The 19,064-nt window shown below is 42.1% G+C and overlaps 1 protein-coding gene across 3 annotated transcripts in view; it reads left to right on the top strand.

Annotated features, from left to right (window-relative positions):
• Nucleotides 1-19,064, top strand: part of wdr59 (WD repeat domain 59) — an 89,766-nt gene that overhangs the window by 32,703 nt on the left and 37,999 nt on the right. For all 3 annotated transcript variants that reach the window (XM_041191436.1, XM_041191435.1, XM_041191437.1), the window contains exons 11-15: nt 3,133-3,212; nt 4,153-4,288; nt 5,669-5,796; nt 6,623-6,787; nt 7,147-7,242. In XM_041191436.1, coding sequence (XP_041047370.1) covers nt 3,133-3,212; nt 4,153-4,288; nt 5,669-5,796; nt 6,623-6,787; nt 7,147-7,242 — 605 coding nt within the window. The remainder of the gene's footprint in view (nt 1-3,132; nt 3,213-4,152; nt 4,289-5,668; nt 5,797-6,622; nt 6,788-7,146; nt 7,243-19,064) is intronic.

Here is a 19,064-nt window from a genome sequence, read left to right as displayed (position 1 = left end):
CATGAGGTTACAGATTGTGTTCGTGTACAATTCTGCTGCTGCTGATGGCCCACAGCGCCTCATGGATGCCCAGTCTTGAGTTGCTAGATCTGTTCAAAATTTATCCCGTTTAACACAGTGGTAATGCCACACAACACGAAGGAGGGTATCCTCAATATGAAGACGGGACTTCGTCTCCACAAGGACTGTGCAGTGGTCACTCCTACCGATAGTGTCATAGACAGATGGACCTCTGGCAGGCAGGTTGGTGAGGATGAGGTCAAGTATGTTTCTCCCTCTTTTGGCTTCCTCACCACCTGCTGTAGACCCAGCTTAGTAGCTATGTCCTTTAGGACTTGACCAGCTTGGTCAGTAGTGGTGCTACTGAGCCACTCATGGTGATGGACCTTGAAGACCATAAGACATAGGAGCAGAAATTAGGCCATTCGGCCCATTGAGTCTGCTCCGCCATTCAATCATGGCTGATAAATTTCTTAACCCCATTCTCCCGCCTTCTCGTAAATTTTGATCCCCAACCCAGAGTACATTCTGCGCCCTTGGCACCTTTGGTGCTTCCTCCAAGTGGTATTCAAAATGGAGGAACACTGATTCATCAGTTGATGGAGGTTGGCACATGGTAATCAGCAGGAGGCTTCCTTGCCCATGTTTGACCTGATGCCATGAGACTTCATGGGTTCTAGAGTCGATTTTGAGGATTCCCTACTGTATACCACTGTGCTGTCACCTCTGTAGGACATACCCAGGGATGGTGATGGTAAGATATGATTCCATGAGGATGACAATGTCAGGCTGTTGCTTGAGTAATCGGTGAGACAGCTCTCCCAATTCAACTAGCCCCCAGCTGTTGGTTAGGAGGACTTTGCAGGGTCGACAAGACTGAGTTTGCTTTTGTTGTTTCCGGTGCCTACATCGATGCCAGGTGGTCTGTCTGGTTTCATTCCTTTTTTGAGGCTTTGTAGTTTTTAGTCTAGCAGTCTTGATACTGAGTGGCTTGCTAGGCCATTTCAGAGAGCATTTAAGAGTCAACCACATTGCTGTGGTTCGGAGTCACATATAGGCCAGACCAGATTTCCTTCCCTAAAGGGTTTTTACAACAATGGTGCCATGGTCATCATTAGACTTTGAATTCCAGAATTCAAATTCCGTTATCCGCTGTGGCGAGGTTCGAATCCAGGCCCCCAGAGCATTACCTCTGGATTAGTAGTCCACACCACAATGCCATCACCTCCCCCAGAAAAACTCATAGATTTGTCAGACATGATTTAATAAAACCACGTTGACTGTCTAGTCATGTAGTGATTTCCCATGGTCCTGTTACCATGCCCTTTTATATATTCTAGCATTTTATCTCCCATTGATGCCAGGCAACTGGCCTATAGTTCCTTGTTTTCTCTCTCCCTCCTTTCTTGAATAGTGATGTGATATTACATTTTCTACCTTCCAATCCACAGGACTTAGCTCGAACCAAGAGAATTCTGGAAGATCAAAACCAATGTATCCACTGTCTCTGCAGATATCTTTTTTAAAACTCTGGAATATAAGCCATCAGATCCAGGGGATTTGTTGGCTTTTAGTTCCATTAATTTCTCCAGTACTTTTCATTTACAAATATTAATTACTGCAGCTCCTCACTCTCATTAGGCCCTTGGTTGCCCACAATTTCCAGTAAGCCCTTTGTGCCTTCTACTGTGAGGATAGACAAAAGATATTTGTTAAATATCTCTGCTATTTCTTTATTTGCCATTGTAGTGCTTCCTGTTTCTGCATTTTAAGAATTCAACATTTACTTTCTCTAATCTTTCTTTTTCCACACTGTAAAAGTTCTTGAATTCCTTTTTTGTATTTCTTCCTAGCTTACGCTCTTTTCTCTCTCTATCAATTTATTGGTCGTTCTTAGCTGATTTATGAAATCCTTCCAATCCTTAGACTTGCTGCTCTTTTTGGCGACATTGTAAACCTCCTTTCACCTGATTCTATCCATAAACTTGTCTAGTCACCTATGGCTGTGGCACTTTTCCACTGGAGTCTTTATTCCATGAGAATATATTTTTGTTGAGAATTATGATTTTTAAAAAAATGTATACCATTACTTATCTACCATCGTATCTTTTAATCTAATGTCCCAGCCTACCTCAGAAAATTCACCACTCATACCACCGCAGTTGGAATAGCTTAAATTTATGACCCTAGTTTTGTACTTAACCACATCACTCTCAAACTTAATGTGGAAATCTAACATTATCATCGCTCTTTCCATGTGGATCCTTTTCCATAAGATTGGCCCATTACACAGTGCCAAGATTGCAATTACCTGTTCTCTCATTGGCTTCTCACAATAATCCAGAAAAGTGTCTCAAATACTTTCTATGAGCTCGTCCTTCAAACTACTTTTGCCAATTTGGTTTTCCCAGTCTACTTGAAAATTAATGCCACAAGGATTATTGCATTACCCTTGTGACCTGCTTCTCTAATTTCCTGAATTTTACTCTGTCAAATGATTACTGTTCGGGGGCTCATGGGCTATTCTCTCCAGTGTTTTCTGCCCTTTATTTCTTGGCTCCAGCCATAGTGATTCTACACATTGGTTTTCTAGACCGTGATCCTTTCTCTCTACGATCCTTATCTCATCCTTTATTAATAGGACTACCCAACACTTTTTCCATTTTGCTTAAGTTTTCTAAATAAAAATCACAAACCTTGGAATATTTAGTTCCCAACCTTGGTCTCCCTGCAAAGGGGCACTGCAGTGGAAGAGCCCAATTTTGTTATAGCAGACTTGCTCAGTAACTCGGTGCCTCAGAAATAGATGGTTAAGACCTGTCCATAGATTTGGATGTGTTCTGACAGACTAAGCATTAACTTTCCAATCTTGAAATCTGAACTTGGCTCAAACTCAAGTGCAGTTGTTGGGGGTGATGATCCTGAGTGTAGTTTTTGAGATTTAACTTTAATGTCCTTTTCTCTCCATTTTTCATATAATTGTGCTTGTGTTAATAATTTGTGCCCTTCACAGTTTGCCTACAGATTCTTTTTGTTCATCGTTTGTTTCACAGTGATTGCAGATGCATGGAATTCTTTAGATGGAACTCAAGTTTGGCAATATTCTAAATCTGGTTTCCTGCTTTTTCGTAGAATTGAAGGACTATCAGTTAGTTACCTGGTCACGTGACCAGACTTTGCGGATGTGGCGGATTGATATGCAATTACAACGGGTAAGTAGTTTTGCATTTAATGTCTCATCAGGTGGTATGAATTATTATTCCAATAATTGAGTCTCCATTTGTGCATCTCATCCCTACCTTTATCTTGATAAAATATCAATTGGCAGTGCTCTCAGTGCAGTAACCTGTTCAAAGATAGTTTTGTGTAGAGTAAGGGCCATGCTAGTTTGTCTCCGATGGTGGCAGGTTTACATATAGATCTCCTTCCTCAACCATTTCTCATATGTATGCATGACTGGGGGAAAAAAATAGGTTAATGGTGGAAGATAAACTCCATTTTACATTCAATCATTTGAATGCAATTTTATGGTGAGATTGACATGTAAATGGGTGAATGTAACATCAGCACATCCATTCAACTAAACATCTGAAGCCTGGGACTGGAATTGATGTCGGTTATATGGTAAGCTAAGTTCTTACTCAAAACCTTGTTCTGTGATGCATTAGACTGTATTGCACATGGAGCTTTCTCCCTAACCTGCCCTACTTTATTTAGTGTATTGATTGCAGTAAGAAAGTCAGAACAAGATGTTGATATCTATTAGAAGAAAGTCTGAACAAATGGGAGGATGTGAATGTCTATTCAAGGTTCTTTCCTTTTGGGTGGGCAAGCTGGATGTTTATTTCCTGTTTAGTTACAAACTGAGTGAGCAAGGATCGAGCTTGTTGAGGGAAAGCTGTGGCTGGGTAGCATTTCAGTGGGGAAAGGTGTGGCTGTTTGCAGGTTAGGATGATGAGGTTGTCCTTGTATGGTTGTTGAATGGGGAGGGATATAACTACATGGTAGCTGAAATGAGGAAAAAGTGTGGTTTTGGAGACTACAACTGTGCAGTACTGTGGTGTGAATGGTGTGGTTACTTGTTTTAAGTAGTAGTTGACTTTTCAGTGTAACTTCACCAGCACAATGTTTTGATCAGCTGTTTTGTTCCAGCTCTGTGCAAATGATGTGCTGGATGGTGATGAGTTAACTGATGGCGTTTCCCTGCTTCCAGAGACAGATAAAGCCCTTCATTCACAGGATACTGATTCTCACCCAACACTTAGTCATGTAAACGAGGAGGATGAAGGTAAAGTAGTCACTAACTTTGAAACACACTTCTTGATACTGTGTTTGCTTCTGTGGCCTATTGTTGAAGCAGTAGCAAAGTGGAGACTGGGAGACCAAATGTTAGCACTGAAGCTGATGAAAGGAGTTTACTGTGAGTGACAGACATTTGAAGTAGCATAACTTGGGGGCCTAATCTATGATTTCCCCAATCAATTCCAGCTTTTCTTTACTTCCAGGTAGTTGTCATTGTTTCTCAATTCTTATTCAGGTGTGTCCTGACAGTGCATTGTGTGGAATTAAGAAGGCATTGTCTTCTATTGTGAGGTGGGGAGGATATTTGCCTTTGTTTACCTAAATCTAGTTTATCAGCCATTGGTCACCTTGAGAATTGCCTTGGGTTGCTGCTGAGGAATTGGGGCAGAAATGCCAACTGTCCTGCCAGTTAATGTTATTTGATTTGAATAGTTTGTGTCCATTCTGTATAAGGCACATGACTAATACAATCATCCTGTGGCATTAACGCTTCAGCACACAGGTGCACAATTTTCTGTCCATATAGAACCATAGGCAGCGTTATTATGATTTAAAAAGTAAACTGTCTTTGCCTTTCTACTTCAGTTACCATGAAGATTCATGCAGTAATTCTGTAATGGCTCTTGGTTTGGAACTGATTGGGACAGTACCTGTGAAGTTGAGCTATAGTTAGACTGGGGAAGTCACTTTGGAATTTTGCATATATAACCCAGTGTGGGCTTAAAATAGAGTAGGTGCAAAGTATCCATCAAGGCACAAGTTGACTTCTTGACATTGCTGTGGTTTGGAATTCAGTGCAATTTTGCATTTTTTAATCTTCAAAGCTGACTTAAACAGTACTTTGAAAAATAGATTGACTGTTAAATGCCATGGACCATTTCAGAAAACTTTTTAAGCTGCAGGTATTTTCATGCTTTTTGTGCTTTGATCATAATTCCAAAGGAAGGTATTTGCACTGTGCAGTAAATTTGGAGGCATATACCCACATTGGCTGTTTGTTTCTATTTAGTACAGTTAGGCTGAATTTTATGCACAACACTTTGAGGCTGCCATTTTGAGGAAGCATGCATGGCTTACCTGTGAACTTAGGAGATAGGAGTGTTTTTGTAATGGGATCAAGGCACTGAATGTCTATTCAAAATATACGGAGGCCATGTATGTTAGCTCCTAAGCAACAGGGGTCTGGCTGAATCTTTCCACAGTCAGTCCCTCTCCTACTTTATTTTACATGACAGACATCTGTTTTTCCATGCTTGTTGACAACAATACTTTTTTTCTTTCTGTGCCCAAATATCTTGCCTTTAGATAGATATTTGCATTGCATGAACTGTATTTACACTCCATATGTCCTTTTTTGAAACCCCAGTTCTAAGGGAAGATTTTCACAACCATGTCACAATCAGCTCGAAACCCGATTACCTTGGGCTACCGCAGACGTTACAACAAGAATTCTCGTTGGTTAACCTGCAAATTCGCAACGTGATGGTTGATGAGGTGAGTGCGAATGCAATGAATGACTACTCCAATGATTGGGCTGCCTTCCTTTGCCCCTTCCTGCCTCTACCCATTCTTGAATATTTATTTTGGTGATCATGTCTTATAACATTGGGTGACAAGAATTCAACTATTTGACAGAAATCACACGTTCCTTTTTTTGTCTTTATCTCATATTCTGGTTAACTGCTCGCATTAATAATACCAAGCAAATAAGCCACGAATGAGAACAAAAATATTGGTAATGCTGGGTTTAAAGTTATTTGGATATTACGATGTAATGTTGACACATGGTTTGCTGTTGAATTGTAGCCTACCATACAGGATGCCTCAATTTTTTTAAAAAAGGAACTGGGGTCAGCTCTGTGGTTATGAATTGGAGTTTAGAAGATCAGATAATGGGAATATCAGTCTGGGTTTAGAGGAAGATTGGATGTTTTTCACATGACTGCTGTGTTTTTGTGTCTCCTCTCTTTGTTTCCTCCTCTCACTGTGCATTGCTTCACAGAGCTTCTGAATAACAGTGGCCACTTTACTTTTTTAAAACTGACTGCTAAATTTGGTAGAAATAGTGAGAGCTTTAGGTGTAATATGCCCTCAATATATCCACACTCAGGCTTGTGTTTTAGGTTACTTTTGGACTTTTATTTTTCTTTGTGGCTCTTTAAAGTATGTTAGTTGCAAACCTGGTGCAAGACAAGTTCCATTTTAGACTGAGTTTAATGAAAATTCAGTTTCCCCTGGACACCTTTTGGATCATGGTGACTTTAATCATTGTTGCAACTGTGTGAATGGTCCCAACACTATCATGTTCTGTATGGTACAGATGGATGCTGTAAATCGTAACTGTACAGTCTCAGTGCATTGTGGCAATCTGCGGGTGAAGATGGTTGTGATGTTTCCAGTACAATATCCAAACAATGCTGCCCCTTCTTTCCAGTTCATTAATCCCACCACCATCAGCTCAAGCATGAGGACAAAACTCCTTAAGGTAAACTGACCATGTGTGAAAAATAATTAATCTGACGAGAACTGGTTGCTGTAGAGAATTTTTAAATAGAACCCTTGATTGTAGAATGTTTTGACATAATGTTGTAAATATTATGTTAACTTGTGTATTGCTCAAGTGACATGTTAAATTGGGATTCCATCTGCCTGTTCCACTGGATCAGGTGAATGATAAAGCGCATGAGTTCTTCTGGTGTCTTTATCAATGTAATGTGTGTGATGTGCTCATTGTGTTCATGTGATTCTACTTCGTGGATTGTATTTTGCCATGAGTGGCTGTGTTGCAGGGTGATGCTTTCGGTCTATTAGGACTTTTGTAAACTTTTCCCATATTTGCTTCAGCTCCTGAAAGACACATCCCTCCAGAAGGTGAAACGAAACCAGAGTTGTCTGGAACCTTGTTTGCGCCAGCTTGTGTCCAGCCTGGAGGCTATTGTGGTAAGAGATTGTTGTGTCTTGTTACTGTAGGGGAGATATAATTCCAAGATGCTGTCATTATGAAAGGGAGGGGTGTGCTTGTGTGCGTGCACGTGCCATGTGATTGAGTAGTCGTATTTACACATGAAATGTGACTGTTAATTAGAAATGGCGCAGTAATTGAGTTATATGAACTTGAGTGAATTTTGTTTTGCATTGATGATTGGAAGAAGTGCAACTGCTGAAAACCTTGCCATACAGCTTTTCGTTAAGTATCTTCTTACTCATTTCCAAAGTATGTTTTTAAATCAGAAAACACTGGAAATACTCAAGGTCAGGCATGTATGTAGAGATAAAGGAGGTAATGTTTCAGGTCAATGACCTTTCATCAGAACTGGAAATAATTAGTGATGTAACAAGTTTTAAGCCAGTACAAGACAGAGAAAGTGTCAGGGTGGGGGGTATGAAAAAAGGAAGTTTTGGTACAGAGTGGAAGGCAGAAGAGATTAAATGTCAAAAGGGATGACGAAGCAAGGCGAAAGGGGTTAGAAATGGGACTAGTTTTAAAAAAAACAGAATCATCAACAAATGGAAAGTTCTTTTGTCTATAGTTTGTTTTGTGCTACTTTTACACTACTTTTAGAGTCAAACCCTGTGGAATTGTATGTAATTAATACTTTGGTGTCAATTTTATTTGCGGGATGTAAGATTATTGATTAGATGAAGGATTTGGGATGTTTAACTTGTCGATCATAAATCAGTATGCCAATAGTTGCCTTGAAAAAGAAGTTAATTAATGTTTCAACCATAATAGGTAGACCATGAGACTTAAGTGGTGAAATTGGAAGATTTATTTGAAGCTGGAATAATAAAGTAATACATAAGATTCCTGATGAAAAGAAGTTTTAGACTGAATAGATTCTAATTAAGAAATATAGTACGGAAGGTGAAATTTAAATACTTAACTAACTTAATTATTTCCAGCTCTCAAACAACACGATCTGCAGGCTTGGGCAAACCTTAGTGATCAACCCTTCGAATTTGCCATCCATTCCTTGGGATGCCATACAGAGGATATTTCGATCCTTTCTGATGTTGCTCGGAACCTTTACTGTTAATTATCCAATTGGACGTTATTGTTACCGGGTTAATTTTATTGGATTTAACCATTTAAGCACATTTTTCCATTGACCAGAGCAATAGGACAGTTCATGTTCTCTCTTTTATCTGAGTTTGGACAAAGTCTCCAATTCTCTTGCGCTTGTCCAAGGAATGGCCCTTGGGCCAGATGCGGTCTGGGAAGTCCCTCTGTGGCCCTGGAACCAGTTTTCAAAATTCCGGTCAAACAGGTGAGTTTCAATAGAAGATTCTGCATGGAGCTGCTCCTCCAAACACAGGCTGTTTCTCTCCTGTGTTTGCTGCTGATAGGCTAGTGAACCTATCAGCAGCAAATATGGAAGAGAAACACAGTCTCTGAATAGAGGAGTAGCGAACACCGGCATTGGTGAGTGTGCTGATGGTTGCCAGGCCGAGGGAAGCGAAGCAACAGCGGGGCTAGAGCCCAGGGAGCCCAGCAATGGCAGCGCTGAGTGAGAGTCTATCTTAACGCCCAGTTTCAGATTTCTCTCTCTCTCAATCACCACCACACACCATAAGAACAAAGAAATTGGGAGCAGGAGTAGGCCACTCTTCCTGGAGCCTGCTCCGCCATTCTATAAGATCATGGCTGATCTGACTGTAACCTCAAATCCACATTACTGTCTATCCCCACTAACCTTTCACCTCCTTGTTAATCAAGAATCTATCTAGCTGTGCTTTAAAAATATTCAATGACTCTTCTTTCACCGCCTTTTGAGTAACAGAATTCCAAAGACTCACGACCTTCAGAGAAAAAATTTCTCCTCATCTGTTTTAAATGAGCGATCCCTTATTTTTAAAACAGTGACTCCTAGTTCTAGACCCTCTCACAAGAGGAAATATCCTCTCCACATCCACCCTGTCAAGACCCCTCAGGATCTTAAAAATTTCAATCAAGTCGCCTCTTACTTTTCTAAACTCCAGTGGATACAAGCCTAATCTGTCCAACCTTTCCTCATAAGACAACCTCCCCAGTCCTGGTATTGTATCACCGATCATGTCAGCCTGTTCCTGCCCTACAGAACTCATTTCTTGCTATCTTGACTCCATTCTCTTTCCTCTTGTCCAGTCTCTTCCCACCTATATCTGTGATTCCTTTGATGTCCTACATCAGATCAACAATTTCCAGTTCCCTGGCCCAACTGCCACCTCTTCATCATGGACGTCCAATCCCTCTACACCTCCATCCCCCACCAGGATGGCCTGAGGGCTCTCCGCTTCTTCCTTGAACAGAGGCCCAAATAATCCCCATCCACCACCACTCTCCTCCGTCTGGCCAAACTTTTGTTCTCACTGAAAAATTTCTCCTTAAACTCGTTTCACTTCCTCCAAATAAAAGGTGTGGTCATGGGTACCTGCACGGGCCCCAGTTATGCCTGTCTTTTCATGGGGTATGTGGAACATTCCTTGTTCCAGTCCTACTCAGGCTCCCTCCCACAAATGTTTCTCCAGTACGTCGATGACTGTTTCGGTGCTGCTTCATGCTCTCATCTGGACCTGGAAAAATTTATTCATTTTGCTTCCAATTTCCACCCCTCCATCATTTTCATATGGTCCATCACTGACACTTCCCTTCCTTGACCCCTCTGTCTCAATTTCTGGTGGTAGATTATCCACCAATATTCATTACAAGCCCACCGACTCCCACAGCTATCTCGACTACAGCTCCTCACACCCTGCTTAATGTAAGGACTCCATCCCATTCTCTTAGTTCCTTCACTTCCGTCGCATCTGTTCCGAGGATGCCACTTTCCAAAACAGTTCTTCTGACCTATCTTCCTTCTTCCTTAACTGAGGTTTACCACCCACGATGGTTGACAGGGCCCTCAACCGTGTCTGGCCCATCTCCCGTGCATCCGCCCTCACACCTTCCTCTCCCTCCCAGAACCATGATAGGATCCCCCTTGTCCTCACTTATCACCCCACTAGTGTCCACATTCAAAGGATCGTCCTCCGCCATTTTCGCCAACTCCAGCATGATGCCACCATCAAACACATCTTCCCTTCAGCCATCCCGCCCCCCAGTCGGCATTCCGTAGGGACCGTTCCCTCCAGGACTCCCTGGTCCACTCCTTCATCACCCCCAATACCTCAACCCCCTCCCACGGCACCTTCCCATGCAACCGCAGAAAGTGCAACACCTGCCCCTTTACTTCCCCCCTCCTCACTGCCCTCAGGCCCAAATACCCCTTTCAAGTGAAGCTGCACTTCATTTGCATTTCCCTCAACTTAGTCTACTGCATTCGCTGCTCCCAATGCAGTCTCTTCTACACTGGAGAGACCAAACACAGACTGGGTGACCGCTTTGTGGAACACCTTTGGCCTGTCCGCAAGCATTACCCAGACCTTCTTGTCGCTTGCCATTTTAATACTCCACGCTGCTCTCATGCCCACATGTCCGCCCTTGGCCTGCTGCAATGTTTCAGTGAAGCTCAAGGCAAACTGGAAGAACAGCACCTCATCTTCTCATTCGGCACTTTACAGCCTTCTGGACTTAACATTGAGTTCAACAGCTTCAGATCCTGAACTCTCTCCTCCATCCCTACCCCCTTTCCGATTCCCCTTTTTTCTAATAATTATTATATTTTTTGTATATATTTTTTCTTTTCCCACCTATTCCTATTATTATTTTTAAAATTTATTTCCATCCGTTATTTTATCTCCACCTTTTAGCTTATTTCGATCCCTTCCCCCCACCCCACCCCCACTAGGGACATTTGTCACTTGCTCATCCTGCTTTCTACCCTTAATGTCACCATTACCACATCCTTTGGCTAATATCACCACCGTCAACACCCCTTTGTCCTTTTGTCTATGACATCTTTGGTAATCTCTGCCTCCAGCTATCACTGGCCCCCTATCCAGCTCCACCTGTCCCACCCCCTTAAATAGTTTGTATTTCACCACATTTCTATTTCTCTTTAGCTCTGATGAAGAGTCATACGGACTTGAAACGTTAAGTCTGTCCTCCTCTCCACAGGTGCTGTCAGACCTGCTGAGTTTTTCCAGCAATTTTTGTTTTTGTTTCAGATTTCCAGCATCCGCAGTATTTTGCTTTTATCATTCCTAGTATTAGTCTGGTAAACCTGCCCTGAACTGCTTCTAATGCATTTACATCTTACCTTAAATAAGGAGATCAGTACTGTGCACACTACTCTAGATGTGGTCTCACCAGCGCGCTGTACAACTGAAGCACAAGCTCCCTACTTTTGTAATCAGTTCCCCTCACAACGGATGATAACATTTTATTAACTTTCCTAATTACTTGCTGTACCTCCATATTAACCTTTTGTGATTCATGTACCAGGACACCCAGATCCCTCTGAATTTGAGCTCTGTAATCTCACCATTTAGATAACGAGCGTCTTTTTTTATTCTTCCTGCGAAAATAAACAATTTCACATTTGTGCACATTATACTCCATTTGCCAGATCTTTGCCCACTCACTTAACCTATCTATGTCACTTTGTAGCCTCCTTATGTCCTCTTCACAATTTACTTTCCTACCTATCTTTGTGTGGTTAGCAAATTTAGCAACCGTTCCTTTGGTCCCTTCATCCAAGTCATTTATGTAAATGGTAAAAATTTGAGGCCCCAGCACTGATCAATGTGACACACCACTCGTCACATCCTGCCAGCCGGAAAAATACCTATTCATGCCAACTCTGTTTCCTGTTAGCTAGCCCATCTTCTATCCATGCCAATATGTTATCCCTATACCATGAGCTTTTACTTCCCACAATAGCCTTTGATGTGGCACTTTATTAGATGTCTTCTGGAAATCTAAGTGTAGGACATCCACCAGTTCCCCTTTATCTACAGCACATGTGACTCCTTCAAAGAACTTTAAATTAGTTAAACATTATTTCCCTTTTACAAAACCATGTTGGCTCTGCCTTGAATTTTTCTAAGTGCCCTGCCAAAGCATATTTGATAATAGCATCAAACATTTTCCCTTTGACAGATGTTGGGCTATCTGGCCTGTAGTTTCCTGTTTTCTGCCTCCCTCCCTCTTTGAATAAAACATTTGCTATTTTCCAATCAAATGGAACCATCCCTGCATCTAGGGAATTTTGGAAAATTAAAACCAGTGCATCAGTTATCTCACTAGCTACTTCTTTCAAGAACTTAGGGTGAAGTCCATCTGGACCTGGATATTTGGCAGCCCACAGCCTCAACAAATTGCTCAATACCACTTTGCTCAATACCACTTTCCTGGCGATTGTAATTTTGTCGAGTTCCTCCCTCCTTTTCTGGTTTATAGCTATTTCCAGGATGTTACTTGTGTCCTCTATAGTGAAGACCGAAGCAAAATACCTGTTTAATTCACCTGTCATCTCCCTACTTTCCATTATCAGTTCTCCAGACGCACTTTCTATAGGGCCAATGCTCACTTTGTTAACTCTTTTTTTTAAATTATTTAAATATCTATGGAAACTCTTGCTATCCGTCTTTGTTATTAGCTAGCTTTCTTTTGTTCTTATTTTTCCCTCCTTATTAATCTTTTTGTCATCCTTTGCCTAATAATATGCTTTTTCTTTAAACTTGACACTGTCTTGAACTTTTTTAGCTAACCACCCCTTGGAATTTTTCTTTCTCATTGGGATGTATATATTCTGTGCATTCTGAAATATCCCTTTCGATGTCTGCCACTGAATCTCTATGGACCTATCCCTTAACCTCATTTGCCAGTTCATTTTATCTAGCTCTGCTTTCATGCCTTTATAATTGCCCTTATTTAAGTTTAAAATACTAGTCTGGGACGCACTTGTTTCTCCCTCAAAATGAATGTAAAATTCAATCATATTATGATCGCTGCTACCTAGGAATGCCTTCACTAGGAGGTTATCAATTAGTCCTATCTTGTTGTTCAATACCAGGTCTGGTATAGCTTGCTTTCTGGTTGGCTCCAGAATGTGCTATTCTAAGAAACTATCCCAAAAACATTCTATGAACTCCTCATCTACGCTACCTTTTGCTCATTTGATTTTTCCAGCCTATATATAGATTAAAATCCATCATGATTATTGCTGTACTTTACTGACAAGCTCTCATTATCTCTTTTTGTACTGTTTCCTGCCATGTAGTTACAATTAGGGGGCCAGAACACCACCCCCGCAGGTGACTCCTTGCCTTTATCATTTCTCATCTCAACACAAACTGCTTCTACAGCCTGGTTTCCTGAACTTAGGTCATCCCTCTCTAATGTGCTAATACTACCATTAATTAACAGAGCCACCCCTCCACCTTTTCCTGATCATGTCCTTCCAAAATGTCATGTACTCTTCAATATTCAGGTCCCAATCTAGGTCATCCTGTAGCCATGTCTCTGTAATGGCTGTCGGGTCGTACTTATTTATTTCTATTTGCGCTATCAGTTTATCTGTTTTGTTTCGAGTGCTATGTGCGTTTAGATACAGAGCCTTTAGTTTTGTCCTTTTATTATTTTTGTAGTGCTTAGCTTTATCTGCTGATTGACTCTAAGATTTGTACTCTTTGTCCCCTCCTGTCAAGGTCTGTATATCATTTCCCATATTAATACCTCTCTCTCTTGTCTGTACTCTTTAGTTTACCACTTCTTCCCAAATTTAACCCCTTGACTCCACTATTCAGTTTAAAATCCTCTCAACTTCCCTCTTTATGTGGCTCGCGAGACACCAGCCCCAGCACAGTTCAGGTGTAGGCTATCTGACAGTACTGCCCCCCACTTTCCCCAGGACTGGTGCCAGTGCCCCACAAACTGGAACCCACTTCTCCCACACCAGTCATTTCTCTAATCTTATTTGTCCTATGCCAATTTGCACATGGTTTAGGTAATAATCCAGAAATTATTACCTTTTGGGGTTCTGCTTCTTAATTTGGTCCGTAGTTCCTCATACTGACTATTTAGAGCCTTCTTCCTCACCCTGCCTATGTCGTTGGTACCTGCGTGGATCACAACCACTGGTTCCTCCCTCTTCCAGTGCAAGTTCCTCTTCACCCCTAAACAGATGTCCTGAACCCTGGCACTGGGCAGTCAATACAGCTGTCCTGACTCTCACTTTTTGCTACAGAAGATAAGCCAATCCCCCTCACTATCCTATCGCCTACTACAACTACATTCCTTTTTGCTCTCCCCACTTGGATGGCTTCCTGTACCACAATGCTATGGTCAGTTTGCTCATCCACCCTGAAGCCCCAGCTCTCATCCAAACAAGCTGAGAGAACCTCAAACCTATTGGACAATAGCAGAAACTTTCACTCCTGCACTTCTGCCCTCTGGGTCCCCTTACCTGCCTTACTCATAGTCACATCCTCCTGTCCCTGACCACTGACCAAATCAGAAGACCCTATCCTAAGTGGTGTGACTGCCTCCTGGTATAAAGTATCCAAGTAACTTTCCCCCTCCCTTATGTGTCGCAGAGTCTGCAGCTCAGCTTCTAGCTCAATGACTCTGAACTGAAGTTCCTCAAGCCGCAAATGTTTACTGTAGACCTGTTTGCCCTAGATCGCACTGGCATCCAGGAGCTCCCACATGTTGCAGCCTTGACACAGCACCTGTCCTGCCATCCTTAATGTGTTTAAATGATTACTTAATTATATTAATCGCTTATTTATGTTGCTTTCTTATATATTTTACTAACTTTGCCTCCAATTTGTGCACTATTTTAAACTTTAGGGATAAAATAGAACTTACTCACTTATCAGGTACTCACCAAACAGCTAGCTCCTTCCCCTGTAGTCAGGCCTCACCCTTTAGGGTGAGAAAGATAGAAAAAGGAAACAAACACCACCTTCCCTCAACTCCCCCTCTCACCAAGCTCCAAGTATTTTTCACTCAGCTCAGTTTTTTTTTTGAAAAATATACTTTATTCATAAAATATCTGGAAGAACATTCCAAACCGTTTCAAAATCACCATCACAAAAGTACAATCAGATTCAACTTTTACACATGTATCACAAGGTGCATCAATACAGTCAATGAATATTACAATCATTTCAATATGGTCAATGCAGACAATCAGACAGTAGTATTGGAGTTATCAACATACATCATGTTGCACTCTGTGGTGCTTCAATACAATTATAATAAAATTGATATTCACTGCATACATTCATTTTGAGCTGTACAGCCTGAGGGGCTCTTAACAGTTCTCAGCCCCTCGGTGCACTGTGGCAGAAAGGTCTTAGACAGCGACCTTTCCCCATTGTGCCTTTGTGGCGGCTGCCCCAAGCTTTAGTGCATCCCTCAGCACGTAGTCCTGGACCTTGGAATGTACCAGTCTGCAACACTCGGTCGGGGACAACACCTTGCACTAGAAGACCAACAAGTTTCGGGCAGACCAAAGAGCGTCTTTCACTGAGTTGATGATCCTCCAGCTGCAGTTGATGTTTGTCTTGGTGTGTGTCCCTGGGAACAGCCCGTAGAGCACAATCCTGTGTCACATAATTGCTCGGGATGAACCTTGACAGAAACCACTGTTTCTCCAGACCTTCTTTGCAAAGGCACAATCCACAAGGAGATGAACAATGGTCTCATCCCCACCACAGCCACCTCGAGGGCAACGTGCAGAGGGGTTGAGATTCCTGGCGTGTAGGAAGGATCTGACGGGGAGGGCCTTTCTCACCACCAGCCAAGCTATGTCTTGGTGCTTGTTGGAAAGTTCTGGTAATGAAGCATTCTGCCAAATAACTTTGACAGTCCGCTCGGGGAACCATCCCACAGGATCCACCCTCTCCTTTTCCTGCAGGGCATCTAAGACGTTACGTGTCGACCACTGCCTGATGGACTTGTGGTCATAGGTGTTTCTCTGCATAAATTTTTCCACCTGGGACAGGTGGTACTTGCACTCTTGGTGGGTGAGGTTGAGTGAGTGGGCAACCCAAGACTGGGAGGGAGCTGGCCACACACTCTCTGATCCTCTCACACTAGGATCATTTTTATTACTTTTTTCTAACTGAACAATTAATTGCTCTGACGTTGCTGTACTATTGCTCAGCAAATGTTTCTTTCCTTAAAACATCAACTTTGTTTTTGAAATTCAGTTTATAGTTTTGTCAAACCTTTGCTCATCGGCCTCTTGAGTGAGGAAAAATATGCAAATGTGCCCTCGCCCCGAGCTCAAAAGTTGGACAAGTCTGCTCTAGACAGTCAAGGGCAGTAGCTGAGTGTTCTCTGTTCCCAAAGACAAGAGCAGTAGGCTTAATTAACTACTTAATCAAGGTACAGTACTTGGCCAATCAACTGTTTCTGGCTGGTTGCTAATTGTGCAGTAATTCTTAATTATTACTTGTTTATAAAGTATAGAGTACAAAATGGCTTCTATGGTTCACCATGAGTACAAAATGACGTCTTGACCTTGTTAGCTTTCTTCAGTGAATGTAACATGAAAATAGTCGATAAATGGTTGTTACACTAAAAATCTGCTGCCAGGACTCGTTACGTCAGGGTTGGGGCAGATTTCTGTTTCTCTTCAAAAAGGATTGTCTCATGCATCATAGCATCAAATCTTCACGTAAAGGGGCAGGTTATTCTGCGGCTGAGCATTGTCAGAGGGGAAAGAAAACTGATGATACTCAGCTGGGATTTAGCATGAGTATTTGGAGAATTGGAAACCCCCTAAATCACACCAAACAGTAAAAATTGATCCCCACGACAATGGGAGTCCCTTGATGATGTCAGCCTGCTGTATCCAAACCATTGTATGGCTGTATAGAATTGATGCTCTCAAAACTCAATCGAGCAATTCGTTCACAAAGTAAGAGTAATAAAAATTTCGGTTCAGAGCGGAACACAATGGGGAAAGTATCTGTCAGTGAACACGCTTACATCTACTTCTTGTTCGAAATTTACAATGTAGAAATATTCACATAACTTTGTGCTTTACATCATCAGGGTTGTTGAATTTGGAAATTAGGTATTTTGCCCCACTCTTCATTATTTTTCCCCTCTTGAGTTAGTGCAGAGGTGGAAAGCAGTCTCAAAAGTAATTGAACTCATTTAACAGCCACCACAATCAATCCACCTCCTTGCATCATCTCTGCTGCACAAGGCTCATTAGGGAATCCATGTTAATGAAAATATTTACTTGGTAAAATACCAGTATTTCGCATTCAGAGCACTTTGTATGGAAGTAACTTTTCCTTTTAAAAAAATCTAATGATATTTGATGAAAAATCAAGTTGTATTGAGCAAGATAACAGCTTGCTTGAAGTTGGTCGTCACTTAAAGATAACAACTCCTGCATTATTTATTTTAGGGCATTACTTAAAATGGAGCTTGTGTTTGTATCATACTCATGTTTTGCTGGAGTTTTGGTTCGGTGGAAGCACCCTTAGTTCTGAGATAGGTCCCATTCCAAAGACTTGAACACATAATCTAGTCTGACAGTCGACTGCAGTAATTAGGGACTGCCATGCTGTTGAAGGTACTGTCTTCTGGATGAGACCTTAAACTGAGGTTCCATATGCCCTCCTGGGTAAATGTAAGTGGCACTATGTGTAGGAGGACAGGCAGTTTTCTTGGTGTCCTGGTAACATTCCCCTCTCAATCAATATTAACATTGTGGCCATTTTGTCAATGGAATTTTGCAGAATAGCTGCCATATAACGTCAGTGACTACACAGTAACATTTATGAGAAGCATAAGGTGTCATAACATGACATGATAAGTTGTTTGCTAATTTTCGAATTGGGTCCTTGTAGAATTCAGGTCTTCATTTACTTGTGGTAAAAAGAAACTGCAGCAGTACAGTGTTGTGATTACATGGCTGACAGCTGGGTACTTGCCTGTTCTGATCGAAGCTGCCACTTCTTATAGGTCATATATTTAAACCTTCCTCTCCCTCCCAGAACCATGATAGAGTCACCCTTGTCCTCACTTATCACCCCACCAGACTCCGCATTCAAAGGATCATCCTCCGCTATTTCCGCCACTCCAGCATGATGCCATCACCAAACACATCTTCCCTTCACCCCCCCCAACGGCATTCCGTAGGGATCGTTCCCTCTGTGACACCCTGGTCCACTCCTCCATCACCCCCTACACCTCAACCCCCTCCCACGGCACCTTCCCATGCAACCACAGAAGATGCGACACCTGCCCTTTTACTTCCCCTCTCCTCACCGTCCAAGGGCCCAAACACTCCTTTCAAGTGAAGCAGCATTTCACTTGCACTTCCCGCAATTTAGTCTACTGCATTGGCTGCTCCCAATGAGGTTTCCTGTACATTGGAGAGACCAAACACAGACTGGGTGACCGCTTTGCTGAACACCTTCGGTCTGTCCGTAAGCGTGACCCAGACCTCCCTGTCGCTTGCCATTTCAACACACCACCCTGCTCTCATGCTCACATGTCTGACCTTGGCCTGCTGCAATGTTCCAGTGAAGCTCAACGCAAACTGGAGGAACAGCACCGCATCTTCCAACTAGTCACTTCACAGCCTTCGGGACTGAATATTGAGCTCAACAGCTTTAGATCATGAATTTTCTCCTCCATCCCCACCCCCTTTCCGATTCCCTTTTTTTCCAATAATTTATATATTTTCTTTTCCCACCTATTTCCATTATTTTTAAATGTATTTCCATCCATTGTTTTATCCCTACCTTTTAGCCTATTTCGATCCCTTCCCCCCCACCCCACCCCCGCTAGGGCTATCTGTACCTTGCTCGTCCTGCTTTCTACCCTTAATGTTACCTATTAGCACATTTCTTAGCTAATATCACCA

Source organism: Carcharodon carcharias, chromosome 7 (genome assembly GCF_017639515.1).
Source record: "Carcharodon carcharias isolate sCarCar2 chromosome 7, sCarCar2.pri, whole genome shotgun sequence".
NCBI lineage: Eukaryota > Metazoa > Chordata > Chondrichthyes > Lamniformes > Lamnidae > Carcharodon > Carcharodon carcharias.
This window is presented reverse-complemented; position numbering and strand designations above follow the sequence as displayed.